Raw genomic sequence first — 19,160 nt, forward strand, 5'->3', positions numbered from 1 at the left:
TCAAAATCTTTACACAATCTAATCCACAAACATCTGCATTAATTCATTATAGATTGTGGAAACTTGATATTATTAATACAACTCCTTCCATAGATCCATTCATTTTGAGCCATAGCCTTACCGGCTCCTAAACCAACATCAAACTAAAACTTTTAAAACTATTCAGCTGCTGAAACAAATGTTAAAACAGATCAAAACGGAACTCAGTAAACATAAAAAAAAAATCAAAATGTGCACTTTGCTTACAAGCTTCATCCATGGTTGCATTCCATTCAAATATATAAAACCAAAGAGTTGCAGTACAGGTTAACAAAAAGGCCAAAACAAACCTCCTTATTAATTAATCTAATGCTAAAATGGATTCAAGGGCAGAATGTAACAGTATAGGTAGCACCCGTTGGGCAGACAAAGGTGCTGGTAGCATCATCCTTTGCATAGCTATAGGTCTGAGGGCACTCCCCCTTAAAAAACTTAGAGTATTCATTAGGTGGGCAATTATCCACATATTGCCCACGACAACAATACTGATCATTAGAAGGAAAAGCTAAACAAGCATTCTTACACACTCCATCACCCTTCAATTGTGCAGGACAATCTGCAAGAACGTTTTTATTGCAGGAAATGGACTGACAACTGCTTGTACTGGGTGCAACTCCAACAGGAAGGTTAAACCCATCTACAAGAGATATGTCATAATAATCCTGATTTCCACTTCCACCGAGGGTAAATTCAACCAAGCTCGTAGGGACTGCTCCAGTCAATTGACAGTTCAGTTGTCCCCCACAGTCCCCTGTTTGACAGGACCCAGTTCCTTGTGCACTGAAATTGCACCCAGTTCGCCCCCATATTCTTCCTGCCTGTTGTTGTGGAGGGACATGTAGAATTGTCTGCATGCCAGGGGGAAGCTCTAATCCACTGCTTGGATTGAAACTTGCAGGCCAAATCGGAAATGGGCACTTGTTCTGTATGGTGAAATCCGTACAATAGCATCCTACAAACATTCTCCAAGACCATTTCAATCAAGAACAATATTATTTTGCGCTGATAAACATTCTACAATGGCAGTAGGGCGTATAAGAGGTCAGTACAATTCTACCATTCATGTAAGAAAAACTAAAAAACAGATCTATCATATAATATAGAAATTGGGTTTGATTTGTTTCTGAAAAACAATTATTAGATTTGATTTGTTCTCAGAAAATAAATATTTTATAAATTAGAAATTAAATTTGATTTTTTCTTCTTTAAATTCTTATTGATGCAAAACAGTTACACAATCTAATCCAAAAACATCAATAATTCATTATAGATTATGAAAACTTGATATATTTAATTCAGATAGCCTAATGAAGATTAACTGGAAAAGCAGACAGATAAGTTATAAACCTGTTATTAAAGCGCACAATCCTATAACAACAAAAGCCAGGTGCTCAGGAATTGAAGACGCCATAGCTGAATTGTCCCAAAACAAAAGTGATCTGACAATTCTAATTTCTATCGATTGAATTGGATTTGTTTTGCTTGCAGTCGACGTACTTATAGACAATCTTTCCAAGAATGAGGAGATCTTTATTTAGAAAATGGATTTGTTTTCTTTAGTTTAAATGGATGTGAACAAACTCCAGTAGATTTTTCGCCCTGTTCTGTTTGGCATTTACCTTACAAACCTAACGTCAGCTGACAGTGGAGAGAAAAGCAACAACCGGATTCAAAGAAAACTAAAATAAAAATCATTTTTAATGAACAGACTCTAAAACTATGTACATTAATATTGGTGGAATCAGGCCTGGAAAATGACGGCCACCTGTCATACAAATTTTTTTAATGATAGGTTTCAGTATTGTGTAGTCTTTTATCAAAAATTAATTTTCAAAAAAATATTTAATTGGAGCTCTGATAGGGTTTGAGGTTGCGTATTGCGTATTGTTTTTTTCAGACCGCATTTACTGCGGGACCTTTGCATTTATTATGGCTTCGGCCAACTTTAGCCCAGCAGTTGATGCTGGTGCTGGAGTTGCTATGACGGACCCTCATGGCGCCCCAAAACAAGCGCCCTCGCAAATTTGTTCCGAAAGTGTTTCATGAGGTATATCCTCGCCTGATGTTGTACTCCCTATTCAAGATTTTGATAATGCCTGTGAGTGGCTTGAAAAATACACTTTGATAGGCTATTTTGTGGGTAGGATCCCTTATGAAAGCATGCTTTGTGATTGGGTCGCCAAAGCCTGGTCTCCTCATGGAGTCCGGCTTGATGGTGTCCAAAGTCTCACGAAGGGTTTCTTTTTGTTTTGCTTTTCGAACCCTTCCCATGTTGAGGCTATCCTCTCTCATGTGCCATGGACCGTTCGGTCTTCCCTCTTGGTCAGCATTGGTCTCGAGACTTTTCTGTCTCAGATGACAAAAAGTTGTGAGTCTTGGTCTAGGTTGAGTTCCCTAGTCTTCCCTTGCCTTGTTTCTCTTTCATGCAAACTATTGCTCAATCTGTTGGCAAAGTTATTTGCCTTGAGCCAAACCGTTTTTTTTAATCCTCGCCCTCAAAAGAGGGTTTGCGTTGAGGTCAACCTTTCACATGACTTGAAAGAAACTGTTGATATTCAAGTGGGAGGTAATACCTTCACCCAAAAGGTGTTTTATTTGAACCTTCCCAACACTTGTTATCGGTGCCAGTCGACGGAACACAAGATCAGGGAATGTCCCTTGGCTATTCCAAAAATAAAACCCCATGTTAAGGAGTCTGGCTCTTGACCTATGGAGGGAGCTAAGAAGGATGAATGGACCATTGTAGTTCGCAAAGGCAAAAACTTTGTGGCTTTGGCCCAAAAGCCACCCATCAATTCAACTTCCCAGCTAACGACGAAGCTGCCTACATAGACACCATCTGCCCAAGCGGTTTCTACGTCACTCGCTTCGGTTTCAAACCCTGACCAGCAGGGAAAGGATTCTTCAGAGGGTGTCGCTCGACCCCCTTGGGTTCACACTCTTCAGGGTACGTCTGTGATTTCTGTTCCACACTCTTTGTGTCATTCTCGCAACCCTTCTAGACATGCTGAGATTGCAGATGGTGGTTCAGAAAAACAATGAGTTATTTCCGGTGGGGACTCTCTTCCCAGTCTCAGTTCAGATTTTTTGTGCAATAGCTTCTCCTCTCTTGGGGACGAGGATGATATGTAAGATTTTTAATGAATTACATCTCATGGAATGTTTGAGGTCTCATAGACCTCACCAAAAAGTATTATGTTTGAGATGTTCGTCAACGTGTTGTAGGCCTGGATGTTCTCTGCCTTCAGGAAGTTAAAATTGTTGGTTTCATGTTCACTGTTGCATGTCATGTTATTTGGCTAGATAACCTTGTTTTTGCCTCCTAGCATGAAGCTGGTCGAGATGGAGTTGCTACTCTCATTTTGCCTCATTGGCTCTCTACAGTTATTTCTCACAATTTTGATCCCATGCAGCGCACTATATGGGTTTTGCTAACAATTGATAATCATTCATTGGGATTGTTAATGTTTATGCTCCCAATGATGCGGTTGATAGAGCACACTTATGGCACTGGATTGTTGACAATTTGCCACCTGCAAATTGGGTCATGTGTGGGGACTTCAATATGGTTGAGGTGGCGACCGATAAGGACGAAATTTTGTCTTTTGATAGATAGTTGGTGAGAGGGAAGCCTGGTACTATATGCGTAATAAGTTAGGTCTTTTCAACCCCAACACTAACCGCTGCCGCCTTGGTGGGGTCTGGCACACTTGGTCTAATTTCAGAGCTAGCTCTGATAGAATATTTAAAAGGCTTGATCGTACTATGATAATTGCGCAATCTTTATTTTCTTTTTCTGAAGATCAAGCTCTGCCAAACACTCCTCTTGTTGAGGTGACATTGTTCGATCACTTCCCCATAAAGTTTAGCATTGAATGGTAGCCAGCTAGCAGCATCCTTCTAAGACACAGTTCTACCTCAACATGTCTCTCATGCATCATCAAGCCACGATGGCCCACATTCAAAGGGTTTGGAATTTAGAAGAAAGGCCTCATCATCACACTGGTTGGATTGCGTGGTGGAATGATGCCATTACCCGCTCTGTGAGGTTTCTATGCATTTATGGTAGACAGCTTGCCATGTACTGCAGGCGATCGTATGACGCGACCACCAAAGATCTATATGCTGCCACGAAATCTCTGGCCTTGAATCCTTTTGATTCTAACTTGCAACTTTGATTAGCCCAACTCTGTCATCAGAAACAAGTTGCAGATAGTTATTATGCCATAGGAGCTCAAATCAAATCCAAGTTACATTGGCTCTAGGTGGGCGATAGGGCCTCCAAATAATTTTTCCTAGCTTTGCACACCTATCATACCTCTATAGGGATCAAGAAAATCAAAGAGGCACATGATGTTCTCTTCGAGCTACCTGATATTCTGCAAGCTTTTGTCTGTCATTATGAGAAGGTGTTCACAACGCAGGGAGACTCTTCGGCTAGAGCCCAAGCTTTGCAAGATTTCTTATCTGTTGTTCCCAAGTGGCTCTGTGAATCTTAGTAGTCCTTTTGTGATCTCTTACTGGCCATTGATGATCTCAAGGAAGCCATTTTTTCTATGGCGGATGATAAAGCCCCTAGGTGTGATGGTTTCCCCTATGAATTCTACAAAGCCCTTTGGCCTTGTGTTGGTCCTGACCTTCGTAAGGTCTACCTTGAAGCTTTTCATTCCCAATCCCTAGGAGCAATGTTTAACCAAGATAACATCAAATTTATCCCTAAGGCTGGGGACCCGGAGGACATTTACAATTGGAGGCCTATTACCTTGCTCAATGTCTCGTATAAGATCATTGCCAAAGCCTTGGCTCTCAAGATTCGTCATCTCCTGCCTCTTATTGTTTGATCGGAGTAGACTGGATTTATCAAGTCTGGGTTTATTCTGGATAATATTATTGTTGTTTGGGAAGGGATGGACTACGCCAAATGTTCTAAACAGCGGGCAATCTTTCTTAAGATTGACTTTGCTAAGGCGTATGATTGCATTAACTGGCCGTTTATTTTGGCTATGCTCAAAGCCCTTGGCTTTGGTCCTAGATTCATTCAGTTTCTCCAGATGTTATTCAGGGATGCCTCGGCATGTATCACCATTAATGGTTGGCAGTCTAAGGCTTATGGTCTTTTCAGATCCATTCGCCAGGGATGTCCTATGGCTCTTGCTTTATATGTTCTTGCGGCGGAAGGGTTTGGTTACTTACTTGCTAATGCTATCTCTATTGGGCATGTCTGTGGTATCTCCCTGCCTAAGTCACATTCTCAACTTGTCAATGGCCATTTCGCGGATGACTCCTTCCTCACTCTCATTGAGGAAGAAGACAATATACAGGCCACTCTTCAATGTCTGGACACCTTTTGCTTGGCTTCTAGTTTGGCCATTCAATGGCACAAGACGCAATGTTATAGGCAGTCTTTTCTTCCCGCCCCACCTTGAATTCTTCAATATGACTGGAAATGGCTTCATCATGGCGAAATTTTCCATTTTTTGGTTATTCCCTTTGCCTTTCAAGCTTTGCCTATGGATCTTTGGAATGTTGTTTTAGCCAACATTGAGAAAAAGTTGGCCTATTGGATTACCAAGCCTCTCTCTCTGGTTGGTAAATTCCAAATTTGTTCCAAAGTTTTGGCAGCCACCCATGTCTATTACTCTTTATGTTGGGCTCCTTCTAAGACCTCTTACATGAAGTTGGAAAGACTTGTGCGGGATTTTCTTTGGGCCTCTGGGTCTGACCATCAAGGTTTCCACAGAGTCGTTTGGGAGTATTGTTGTCTTCCCAAGGAATTCGGAGGGCTCGGCCTTATTTCTACCCAGAAACAAGGGCTTGCCTTATGTGCTAAATGGATAATCAGAGCCTTCTCTGGCGACGAGGCCTGGAAAATCCTTCTTCAGCATTGCATTTCTTTAGGATTTCCTACCAATAGGTTGGCTTGGAAGGGGATTGATTTTCAAACCCTGCTCATTATGAAAGACCTTGTTCAGATCCAAGGTACTTTTGTTGTTAAAATCATCTAGCGTGCTTGGGAAGCTATCAAGTTCCGTTTGCACGTGGCAAGGAAGAAATGTTTGTTTTTCTAGCTATTTAACATTTCTAGCTATTTTCCATGTTTGCAACTCTAAAGAAGGAAAGGAATGAATAGGAATTATTTTTCTAGCTATTTAACATTTCTAGCTATTTTCCACGTTTGCAACTCTAAAGAAGGAAAGGAATGAATGGGAAGCGGAACATACAGCCAATATGAATGTGGGTGAAAAGGTAGAATGATTAAGGAGATGAAATGGTGAATAGTTAAATTGCATGTATGTGTGAACTAAGGGAGTGGCAAAAATGTTAACACTATTATTATATTTATTTTAAATATTTATGAGTATGATGCAGTGGCATGTTATAAATATTTTATTTTTATTTTTATATATTAATATAATAAATTATTTTAAAATAATCTAAATTGGTTTGATTTGTAAAATTAATTTCACCTTTCAAATCATCTATTTTGTTAATGGGTCTTTAGTTTAGTGGTGAAGTTGAAAGGTTCTTAATGAGTCCGTTATGGATCAAGTCTCATGGTCCCCCATATTAGGTATAGCTAAACGGACTTTAAAGAAAAAAATATTTATTTTAATAAAATAAAAATTAGTAATTAGTAATATAAGAAATAGTATAGAGTTTATGTTTAGTTGAAACAATGATTAATTATAAGTATAAACTTTTGAGAATAGAAATTTAAATTGTATAATAGAAAGTTTGTATAGATATATATGTGTGTGTGTGTGTGTGTGTGTGAGAGAGAGAGAGAGAGAGAGTAAGAATGACATTTAATGTCATATATATCAAAATAGAAGAGTAAGAATGGCATTTAATTTCTCACTAATAACTATTTTGAGATTGTTTGCCAAAATCAATAGATGAGATTTGATGTCAAATCCTTTATCAAAATCTTTACACAATCTAATCCACAAACATCTGCATTAATTCATTATAGATTGTGGAAACTTGATATTATTAATACAACTCCTTCCATAGATCCATTCATTTTGAGCCATAGCCTTACGGACTCCTAAACCAACATCAAACTAAAACTTTTAAAACTATTCGGCAGCTGAAACAAATGTTAAAACAGATCAAAACGGAACTCAGTAAACATAAAAAAAAAATCAAAATGTGCACTTTGCTTACAAGCTTCATCCATGGTTGCATTCCATTCAAATATATAAAACCAAAGAGTTGCAGTACAGGTTAACAAAAAGGCCAAAACAAACCTCCTTATTAATTAATCTAATGCTAAAATGGATTCAAGGGCAGAATGTAACAGTATAGGTAGCACCCGTTGGGCAAACAAAGGTGCTGGTAGCATCATCCTTTGCATAGCTATAGGCCTGAGGGCACTCCCCCTTAAAAAACTTAGAGTATTCATTAGGTGGGCAATTATCCACATATTGCCCACGACAACAATACTGATCATTAGAAGGAAAAGCTAAACAAGCATTCTTACACACTCCATCACCCTTCAATTGTGCAGGACAATCTGCAAGAACGTTTTTATTGCAGGAAATGGACTGACAACTGCTTGTACTGGGTGCAACTCCAACAGGAAGGTTAAACCCATCTACAAGAGAGATGTCATAATAATCCTGATTTCCACTTCCACCGAGGGTAAATTCAACCAAGCTCGTAGGGACTGCTCCAGTCAATTGACAGTTCAGTTGTCCCCCACAGTCCCCTGTTTGACAGGACCCAGTTCCTTGTGCACTGAAATTGCACCCAGTTCGCCCCCATATTCTTCCTGCCTGTTGTTGTGGAGGGACATGTAGAATTGTCTGCATGCCAGGGGGAAGCTCTAATCCACTGCTTGGATTGAAACTTGCAGGCCAAATCGGAAATGGGCACTTGTTCTGTATGGTGAAATCCGTACAATAGCATCCTACAAACATTCTCCAAGACCATTTCAATCAAGAACAATATTATTTTGCGCTGATAAACATTCTACAATGGCAGTAGGGCGTATAAGAGGTCAGTACAATTCTACCATTCATGTAAGAAAAACTAAAAAACAGATCTATCATATAATATAGAAATTGGGTTTGATTTGTTTCTGAAAAACAATTATTAGATTTGATTTGTTCTCAGAAAATAAATATTTTATAAATTAGAAATTAAATTTGATTTTTTCTTCTTTAAATTCTTATTGATGCAAAACAGTTACACAATCTAATCCAAAAACATCAATAATTCATTATAGATTATGAAAACTTGATATATTTAATTCAGATAGCCTAATGAAGATTAACTGGAAAAGCAGACAGATAAGTTATAAACCTGTTATTAAAGCGCACAATCCTATAACAACAAAAGCCAGGTGCTCAGGAATTGAAGACGCCATAGCTGAATTGTCCCAAAACAAAAGTGATCTGACAAGTCTAATTTCTATCGATTGAATTGGATTTGTTTTGCTTGCAGTCGACGTACTTATAGACAATCTTTCCAAGAATGAGGAGATCTTTATTTAGAAAATGGATTTGTTTTCTTTAGTTTAAATGGATGTGAACAAACTCCAGCAGATTTTTCGCCCTGTTCTTTTTTGGCATTTACCTTTCAAACCTCACGTCAGCTGACAGTGGAGAGAAAAGCAACAACCGGATTCAAACAAAACTAAAATAAAAATCATTTTTAATGAACAGACTCTAAAACTATGTACATTAATATTGGTGGAATCAGGCCTGGAAAATGACGGCCACCTGTCATACAAATTGTTTTAATGATAGGTTTCAGTATTGTGTAGTCTTTTATCAAAAATTAATTTTCAAAAAAATATTTAATTGGAGTTCTGATAGGGTTTGAGGTTGCGTATTGCGTATTGTTTTTTTCAGACCGCATTTACTGTGGGACCTTTGCATTTATTATGGCTTCGGTCAACTTTAGCCCAGCAGTTGATGCTGGTGCTGGAGTTGCTACGACGGACCCTCATGGCGCCCCAAAACAAGCGCCCTTGCAAATTTGTTCCGAAAGTGTTTCACGAGGTATGTCCTCGCCTGATGTTGTGCTCCATGTTCAAGATTTTGATAATGCCTCTGAGTGGCTTGAAAAATACACTTTGATAGGCTATTTTGTGGGTAGGATCCCTTATGAAAGCATGCTTTGTGATTGGGTCGCCAAAGCCTAGTCTCCTCATGGAGTCTAGCTTGATGGTGTCCAAAGTGTCACGAAGGGTTTCTTTTTGTTTTGCTTTTCGAACCCTTCCCATGTTGAGGCTATCCTCTCTCATGTGCCATGGACCATTCGGTCTTCCCTCTTGGTTTTTCAGCACTGGTCTCGAGACTTTTCTGTCTCAGATGACAAAAAGTTGTGAGTCTTGGTCTAGGTTGAGTTCCCTAGTCTTCCTTTGCCTTGTTTCTCTTTCATGCAAACTATTGCTCAATCTGTTGGCAAAGTTATTTGCCTTGAGCCAAACCGTTTTTTTTAATCCTCGCCCTCCAAAGAGGGTTTGCGTTGAGGTCGACCTTTCACATGACTTGAAAGAAACTGTTGATATTCAAGTGGGAGGTAATACCTTCACCCAAAAGGTGCTTTATTTGAACCTTCCCAACACTTGTTATCGATGCCAGTCGACGGAACACAAGATCAGGGAATGTCCCTTGGCTATTCCAAAAATAAAACCCCATGTTAAGGAGTCTGGCTCTTGACCTATGGAGGGAGCTAAGAAGGATGAATGGACCATTGTAGTTCGCAAAGGCAAAAACTTTGTGGCTTCGGCCCAAAAGCCACCCGTCAATTCAACTTCCCAGCCAACGACGAAGCTGCCTACATAGACACCATCTACCCAAGCGGTTTCTACGTCACTCGCTTCAGTTTCAAACCCTAACCAGCAGGGAAAGGATTCTTCAGAGGGTGTCGCTCGACCCCCTTGGGTTCACACTCTTCAGGCTGCGTCTGTGATTTCTGTTCCACACTCTTTGTGTCATTCTCGCAGCCCTTCTAGACATGCTGAGATTGCAGATGGTGGTTCAGAAAAACGATGAGTTATTTTCGGGGGGGACTCTCTTCCCAGTCTCAGTTCAAATTTTTTGTGCAATAGCTTCTCCTCTCTTGGGGACGAGGATGATATGTAAGATTTTTAATGAATTACATCTCATGGAATGTTTGAGGTCTCACAGACCTCACCAAAAAGTATTATGTTTGAGATGTTCGTCAACGTGTTGTAGGCCTAGATGTTCTCTGCCTTCAAGAAGTTAAAATTGTTGGTTTCATGTTCACTGTTGCATGTCATGTTATTTGGCTAGATAACCTTGTTTTTGCCTCCCAGCATGGAGCTGGTTGAGATGGAGTTGCTACTCTCATTTTGCCTCATTGGCTCTCTACAGTTATTTCTCACAGTTTTGATCCCATGCAGCACACTATATGGGTTTTGCTAACAATTGATAATCATTCATTGGGATTGTTAATGTTTATGCTCCCAATGATGCGGTTGATAGATCACACTTATGGCACTGGATTGCTGACAATTTGCCACCTGCAAATTGGGTCATGTGTGGGGACTTCAATATGGTTGAGGTGGCGACCGATAAGGACGAAATTTTGTCTTTCGATAGATAGTTGGCGAGAGGGAAGCCTGGTACTATATGCGTAATAAGTTAGGTCTTTTCGACCCCAACACTAACTGCCGCCGCCTTGGTGGGGTCTGGCACACTTGGTCTAATTTCAGAGCTAGCTCTGATAGAATATTTAAAAGGCTTGATCGTACTATGATAATTGCACAATCTTTTTTTTCTTTTTCTGAAGATCAAGATCTGCCAAACACTCCTCTTGTTGATGTGACATTGTCTAATCACTTCTCCATAAAGTTTAGCATTGAATGGTAGCTAGCTAGGCAGCATCCTTCTAAGACACAGTTCTACCTCAACATGTCTCTCATGCATCATCAAGCCACGATGGCCCACATTCAAAGGGTTTGGAATTTAGAAGAAAGGCCTCATCATCACACTGGTTGGATTGCATGGTGGAATGATGCCATTACCCGCTCTGTGAGGTTTCTGTGCATTTATGGTAGACAACTTGCCATGTACTGTAGGCAATCGTATGACGCGACCACCAAAGATCTATATGCTGCCACGAAATCTCTGGCCTTGAATCCTTTTGATTCTAACTTGCAACTTTGATTAGCCCAGCTCCGTCATCAGAAACAAGTTGCAGATAGCTATTATGCCATAGGAGCTCAAATCAAATCCAAGTTACATTGGCTCTAGGTGGGCGATAGGGCCTCCAAATAATTTTTCCTAGCTTTGCACACCTATCATACCTCTATAGGGATCAAGAAAATCAAAGAGGCACATGATGTTCTCTCCGAGCTACCTGATATTCTGCAAGCTTTTGTCTGTCATTATGAGAAGGTGTTCACAACGCAGGGAGACTCTTCGGCCAGAGCCCAAGCTTTGCAAGATTTCTTATCTGTTGTTCCCAAATGGCTCTCTGAATCTTAGTAGTCCTTTTGTGATCTCTTACTGACCATTGATGATCTCAAGGAAGCCATTTTTTCTATGGCGGATGATAAAGCCCCTGCGTGTGATGGTTTCCCCTATGAATTCTACAAATCCCTTTGGCCTTGTGTTGGTCCTGACCTTCATAAGGTCTACCTTGAAGCTTTTCATTCCCAATCCCTAGGAGCAATGTTTAACCAAGATAACATCAAATTTATCCCTAAGGCTGGGGACCCGGAGGACATTTACAATTGGAGGCCTATTACCTTGCTCAATGTCTCGTATAAGATCATTGCCAAAGCCTTGGCTCTCAAGATTCGTCATCTCCTGCCTCTTATTGTTTGACCGGAGCAGACTGGATTTATCAAGTTTGGGTTTATTCTGGAAAATATTATTGTTGTTTGGGAAGGGATGGATTGTGCCAAATGTTCTAAATAGCGGGCAATCTTTGTTAAGATTGACTTTGCTAAGGCGTATGATCGCATTAACTGGCCATTTATTTTGGCTATGCTCAAAGCCCTTGGCTTTGGTCCTAGATTCATTCAGTTTGTCCAGATGTTATTCAGGGATGCCTCAGCATGTATCACCATTAATGGTCGGCAGTCTAAGGCTTATGGTCTTTTCAGATCCATTCGCCAGGGATGTCCTCTAGCTCTTGCTTTATATGTTCTTGCGGCGGAAGGGTTTGGTTACTTACTTGCTAATGCTATCTCTATTGGGCATGTCTATGGTATCTCCCTGCCTAAGTCACATTCTCAACTTGTCAATGGCCATTTTGCGGATGACTCCTTCCTCACTCTCATTGAGGAAGAAGACAATATACAAGCCACTCTTCAATGTCTAGACACCTTTTGCTTGGCTTCTGGTTTGGCCATTCAATGGCACAAGACGCAATGTTATAGGCAGTCTTTTCTTCCCACCCCACCTTGGATTCTTCAATATGACTGGAAATGGCTTCATCATGGTGAAATTTTCCATTTTTTGGTTATTCCCTTTGCCTTTCAAGCTTTGCCTATGGATCTTTGGAATGTTGTTTTAGCCAACATTGAGAAAAAGTTGGCCTATTGGATTACCAAGCCTCTCTCTCTGGTTGGTAAATTCCAAATTTGTTCCAAAGTTTTGGCAGTCACCCATGTCTATTACTCTTTATGTTGGGCTCCTTCTAAGACCTCTTACATGAAGTTGGAAAGACTTGTGCGGGATTTTCTTTGGGCCTCTGGGTCTGACCATCAAGGTTTCCATAGAGTCGTTTGGGAGTATTGTTGTCTTCCCAAGGAATTCAGAGGGCTCGGCCTTATTTCTACCCAGAAACAAGGGCTTGCCTTATGTGCTAAATGGATAATCAGAGCCTTATCTGGCGATGAGGCCTGGAAAATCCTTCTTCAGCATTGCATTTCTTTAGGATTTCCTACCAATAGGTAGGCTTGGAAGGGGATTGATTTTCAAACCCTACTCATTATGAAAGACCTTGTTCAGATCCAAGGTACTTTTGTTGTTAAAATCATCTAGTGTGCTTGGGAAGCTATCAAGTCTTGGCTTCGATGGGCGGGTGATAGTTTTTGTGACGGGCTCTCCATGAATCAACACAACCTCTGGTGGTCACCTCTTTTTCAGGTGCAAGGGTTACCACTGGCCAAAATCTAGGGTGTTAGTGCTCTGCGTTTTCATAAACACGACATTCAAACACCTAGGGATCTCTTTTCCAGAGCTTCTATGAGTCTCTGGTCATGGGATGATCTCCAGGTCCAATTTTGTCTATCTCAACCATATCGACAGACTTATGACCTTCTGGTCTCAGCCTTACCCTCACATTTGTTACATAAGCTTGGCATTCAGTCTGTTAGACCTTGGTGGAAAGATTGGAAGTGGTATCCTTGGACTCCTTTCACCAGCTGCAAACCCAAAATGGGTTATCTCTGGTTGATTCCCCATTTGCCTATGGTCCATATTCTCAACTAGCAATGGCACTTGCAGTCTTCTCAAAATTCCTGAAGACTCAGGTTTCTTGCTTTCTAGTCCACCACCACTGAACCCAAAATTGCACACTTTGCTTGGTGTGTGTTTTTTCAAGGGCTGCCTTTGGGTTCCAAACTTAAGTATTTGGGGGTTCGTGATCCTCGGTGCCCTTTTTGTGGTCACCCAGAAACTTTTATGCACATTTTTTGGTTTTGTAGAAGATCTCAATAGTACTGGAGCATGATCCATGATTTCTTTCGGCCTTTTCGGCCTAAGCCCTTTTCTTGGCATATGGCTCTTCTAGGAAATTCGCCTAGAATCTCCTTCAAGTTTTCCTAGATATGGCATGCTTTCAGAAAGGAGATCCTATTTACTCTTTGGAAGGATAGAAATGCAGTTCTTTTTACTCACAGCTCTTTGGATATTAATGTCTCGCTTTATGCTAAAGCTTGCATTTTTAATAATGTATTAATGCAAATTCATGTAGAAGCTGACAAAGTGGCTCTGGAGGTGGGCCACTTATAGGAGCTCCTCCAACACTACGGCAACACCCCTTGTGCGATTGCCAGAGTATCGTCAGATTCTATCTCTGTCGACCGCACTCCGCCCTGTGGCTACAGTTCCTTCACCCGACACTCTCAAACCCCGCGGTCCCAAGCTCCTCGTCGCTCCTCTGGCGAGAGAGACAATGCGTGGAGGCATCGCTCAGCTTCTCCTTCGCATCGAGTCTTTGCCTCGCGGTGGTCTTCTGCTACTCCTATGACTTTGGCTCCTCCTGCTGATGATGGCTCTAGGTGGCCTTCTGCCACCACCTCCAAGTTTCTCCGCCTGGCTCTGGTGATTTCGCCTCCCAAGTGGGAGGAAGGAGAAGAAGACAAAGATCCTAAAGATGGGTGGTCTGTGTTGGACCTGACTCCTGACCTCACTAATGTATGGGGCAAGAAAGATGATCCAAATCCTCCTCCCTCGATTGCCTCTACTTTGGCTACTTGAGGAAGTTTTTTGATGAATACCTTTGTTTTTTAACTTTGGACTTTGGCCGTGTGACTCTCGTGGGGTGATCTTGTATCCCCCGTCCTTTTTTTGTGAATATGTACTTTAATATTTATACTTAATAGAGAAGGCCTATTCATCAAAAAAAAAAATTTAATTTAGACAGAGTACTCAAAATATTATTTTCTTTCACAAATAACTTAACAAACAATGGTTCTTACTACCAGAATTATGTCTATCCTTCCTGTTTTGATTAATCACCAGCAAAATGGTTTTGTCCCTGTAAGACAAATTCTTGACTCTATTATAACTATCCATGAGAACATTCAATCTCTTGTTAGAGCTAAGAAGCAGGGTCTCATCCTCAAGCTTGCTCTCTCCAAGGCTTATGACCAGGTTCACTGGCCTTTTCCTGTGAAGGTTCTTATGGCTTATGGTTTTTCCACTGGAGTTATCGACCTCTTCAGCCAGCTTATCACCTCAGCCTCTTTTGTTGTTCTTGTCAATGGTTCCCCTTCCCCCTTTTTCCAAGCTTCTAGAGGACTAAGGTAAGGGGATCCCATTTCCCCCATCCTCTTCATCATTATGGCAGAATGTTTTGGAAGGTCCATGGAAAATATGGTTATGCAAGGCTCCTTTAAGGGACTCTAACCTTCTTCTGCTGACCTTATTTGCTCCCACCAACAGTTTATGGATGATACTATTATCATGGGGGAATCTAGTATCTCTGAAGCTAAAATCCTGAAGAGTACTCTTTGTAAGTTTGCCTCAGCTTCTGGTCAGCTTATTAATTGGGTCAAAAGGGAAGTTTTTTTCATCAATACTCCTAAGAGAAGACAACAGAGAATCAACAGAATCCTGGAATGTAGGATTGTTGATCTTCCTGCGACCTATCTTGGCCTCCCCATGGGCATCGCGCCTCCTGATCCTTTTTGGATCTCACTAGTGGATAAATTTCATAAAAAACTAGCTGGTTGGAAAGGAGCCCTTTTAAGTCAGGCTAGAAAGCTTCAACTTATAAAAGATTCTCTTCAAAGTATACCAATTTATGCCCTAAGTCTTTTCAGAATTCTAGTTAAGTATGCTGACACAATTGAGAAAATTCAAAGAAAATTCCTATGGTCGGGGGTTGAGGACAAGAAAAGAATGTCTCTAGTGGCCTGGGATCAGGTTTGCAAACTGAAAAGTAAAGGAGGTCTAGGCCTGAGAAGAATTTGAACCTTAAATGAAGCTCTCCTGTCCAAACAGGTATGGAGAATGTTCCATTCAGACATTGAAGGGTGTAAAATCTGGTGAAGTAAGTACTCTCTTCTATCCTCCTCTCTTTCTTCTTTTATCAATTCAGAAATCAGTATTAATGGGTCCCATATATGGAATCATGCCTCTAAGTGCAAAGAAAGCGTTGCTAAAGGAGTGATTTGGAAAGCAGGAAATGGCAGGAAAGTTAAATTCTGGGAAGACCCTTGGCTTTTTGATAAACCTTTGACTGAAATCCCTGAATGGGCCCCTCATGCTCCCTCCTGTATCAGAATTTTTGGCCCTTTAGTTGTAGAGTATTGGTCTGGCAATAAATGGCAGGACATTGAAAGTATCCACCCTAGCCTTACTAAGCTCAAGATCCATATGTCTTCGGTCTGGTTGAATAAAGAGGAAGACTCCCTTATTTGGAAACATGAACCCAAAGGTATTATAATTTTTTCTTCAATGTATGGTCTCCTTTCCTCCACCCCTCCTATTAATCCTTTCTGGTCTAAAGCCTGGATTAAGGGTCTGACCCCCAAAATCAACTTTTTCTATTGGACCATCCTTCAAAATAAGATCTTGACCCTAGACAACCTCAAGGGCATAGGTTTTGCCTTCCCTAATAGATGTGCATTGTGTCTTTAGGAGGAAGACTTTGTGGATCACCTGGCCATCTGTTGTTCCTATTCTACCTCAGTCTGGGAAAGATTTCTTAAAAGTTTTAGCATTGATTGTGTGTTTCCTAACACTATCAATGATTTGTTCTCCTCTTAGAATTTTCATTGGACTGACTTCTTTTTGAGATCTCTATGGCAGCTATCACTTCCTCACACCTTGTGGGGATTATGGAAAGAAAGAAATAATCGTATCTTTAGAGACATATCCCTCAATCAGGATATTGTGTTCCAAAAAATACAATGGTGATTGTGGAGAATATTGGGATCATTGAGGGTCCCTGTTTCTCGACCAACCCCCTGGAATCCAACATTTTAAGCTCCTGGAATTTTAAGGTTGAGGGCAGTTCTGACCCTAATCAAAATAAAAGACTTGAAGCTAGGTGGCAAACCCCCCCTCATTGCTAGTTCGAAGTCAATTTTGATGGTGCTGCAAAAGGTAACTCGGGCCCTGCGGGTTGTGGAGCTATTCTTAGAGATGATAAAGGTATTTGCAAGGAAATGGTTCTTGTCCCAATAGGGAGCCAAACAAACCATAAAGAAGAAGCAATGGCGGCTCTCCAAGGTATTCTCCTTGCTAAAAAATGGAATTGCCCCTACATATGGATTGAAGGGGATTCAAACAATATCATCAAATGTCTCAAGGGGACCTCTAAGACCTCATGGTCTATCAACAATATCATAAAAGCTACTAGAGACCTTATCAACACTTTTGAAAAAAGTTATATATCCCATATCTACCATAAAGCCAATGGGTCTACTGACTAGGCAGCCAACGCAGCGGTTAAAAAAGATGAAATGATTATGTGGACGAGAGAACAAGGACTTCTTGAGGATGTCAACCTAGTCATTTTTAAGGACCGATATAGAAGCACTCCAAATATTTTTGATGGGTAGAATAATAATGAAGAGGACTAAATGGAGTACTTCGAGTTATTATAATAATGTCAGCCTCATTTATTATAATACTTATTCTATCACTTCCCACGCTTTCTGAGTTAAATTGATAGTTCAGATAAGCTTTCTGGCTAAAACTCTCTACAAGTTTCAAAATTCAGCTTTGAACAACAAAAATATGGGCAGAAATAGACGGCGATACGAACCTAGAAGCTGCAAGGAATGGAAACAGAAGGAGGCAATCTGGAGAATCTTGCGGAAGGGTGGTTTTTCAAAATTCATGGAGAGACTCCACAGACGGGATGGCACGGTTACCATTTTTTTCTGCAAAAACTGGAGAAAGGGTATGTTGAAAATGGGAGATTAGTCTATTGTGACCAGTCTATTGTAATTGATGAAGACCTTATTGCCCAAGCCATGGGCCTCAGAAGGGAAGGATGCAACTTCTATAGAGACAGAAAAGTCAGTAAGGAGGCCATTGACAGATATCCGAAAATCAAAAAGGAGAAAAAATGTCTGGTGAAGTTAAGTAAAACTTACTATCCCCCTAGGGCTTTTGTTAAACCATGGCGAGAGGTCCTCTTTGTTTTAATGCGCTACATTACTTTGGATGGTAGGTTTACTAAAGTTTAGGGCTACCATTTTATTTTGCTGAATCATTTTAGGCATGATGAGAAGGTTAATTTTCCTTATTTTTTGTTATGCTCGATGAATGCCACTATTAAGGCCTACAAAGAGAACCCTATGGGGGACACTGTCATGCATCAAGGCTTAATGGTCCTTATTTATGACCATCTCAAGGCCAATCAAATAGCCCACTCACAGCCCTCTATAGAGTCTGAGGAGGATGGGTCTGACTCTATCTTTTCAGTGGATGAGGAATCCGATAGTGACCCATCGAGTGATTCTGAGGAGAGCTTGGATGTTTCGGATTTCGAAATTGGTAAGAAGAGGAAATATATGAAAACAAGACCTTCTTCCTCAAAGGGTAAAGAACCTAAAGGAAGAATCCTCCAGATTAGCTCTTCCTCGGAGGAGGAGGTCTCTGAAGACTCAGAGAAGGAGAAACCTTAGGGTTCTCTGAAAAAGAAAACTAATGTCCACACTCAGACTAAAAATAAGCATAAGAAAAAGGAGGAGAATGTGAAGGAGATGGAGGTTTATAAGCAGGAAAGGACTTCGGAAGCCGAATAGAACCTAGAGTAGGTGACCACTAGCGAGGCTCTTAGGGTTGAAGACATAGCTACTATTCGTGACACTCCAAAAAAGGAACAGGATATCCTAGATAAGATTGATCCTCCCCCTAACCCCCCTCCAAAGGGTATGCAAGGTTTTATGGACACTATGGAGTGGCTTATAACTGGTTACAAGAAAGCTGTGGATGACAACAAAAAGCTCAGCCACGGAATTCAGATTCTGGAAACTATCAACACTGGGGAAGGGAAGACTATGGCTGATTACATTGAGGACCTGAAAAACACCATTGCAAACTGAAAACATAAGAGACTCCTTCAACCCCAGATTTGAGAAAATAGAGAAAGACCTGCTGGAAAGGAAAACTCTTGCTGACGCTAATGATCAAACTATTTCGAGCACTACCAGTAAAGTTAGCAAAATTTAGGATTGCCTCAAGAGTATTGCAGAATAGAGTTTAAGCATCCTGAAGATTTCTGCTAGCAACACTAATACTCTCATCAGCAAATTGGACGAGGAGAACGAGACCCTGGATACTCACCCTGACACTGAAGGCATAGGAGATGCTCAAGGACCCAGAACTAGAACCAGAGGCAAAAAGAAAGAAAAGAAACCTAACAAGGACCTGGATGATCTCAGAGTTGTTGGGGCCACCTATGACCAGTTGGTGAAAAAGGTGGAGGACCTCCTGAAGACTATAGTT

The 19,160-nt window shown here is 40.8% G+C and overlaps 2 protein-coding genes across 2 annotated transcripts; both read right to left on the minus strand.

Moving 5' to 3' along the window:
• Nucleotides 1-362: 362 nt before the first annotated feature.
• On the minus strand, nt 363-1,494 carry LOC131874733 (pathogenesis-related 5 protein Cup a 3-like). Its single transcript, XM_059218640.1, has 2 exons — nt 1,387-1,494; nt 363-991 (listed from the first exon to the last, which is right to left on the minus strand). Exons 1-2 carry the CDS (start codon nt 1,448-1,450, stop codon nt 363-365), a joined length of 693 nt encoding a protein of 230 aa, XP_059074623.1. The 5' UTR covers nt 1,451-1,494.
• A 5,768-nt stretch (nt 1,495-7,262) lies between these two features.
• On the minus strand, nt 7,263-8,449 carry LOC131050046 (pathogenesis-related 5 protein Cup a 3-like). The gene is made up of 2 exons (XM_057984184.2): nt 8,347-8,449; nt 7,263-7,951 (listed from the first exon to the last, which is right to left on the minus strand). Exons 1-2 carry the CDS (start codon nt 8,408-8,410, stop codon nt 7,323-7,325), a joined length of 693 nt encoding a protein of 230 aa, XP_057840167.2. The 5' UTR covers nt 8,411-8,449; the 3' UTR covers nt 7,263-7,322.
• Nucleotides 8,450-19,160: the final 10,711 nt, after the last annotated feature.

This window comes from Cryptomeria japonica, chromosome 4 (genome assembly GCF_030272615.1).
Source record: "Cryptomeria japonica chromosome 4, Sugi_1.0, whole genome shotgun sequence".
Lineage (NCBI taxonomy): Eukaryota > Viridiplantae > Streptophyta > Pinopsida > Cupressales > Cupressaceae > Cryptomeria > Cryptomeria japonica.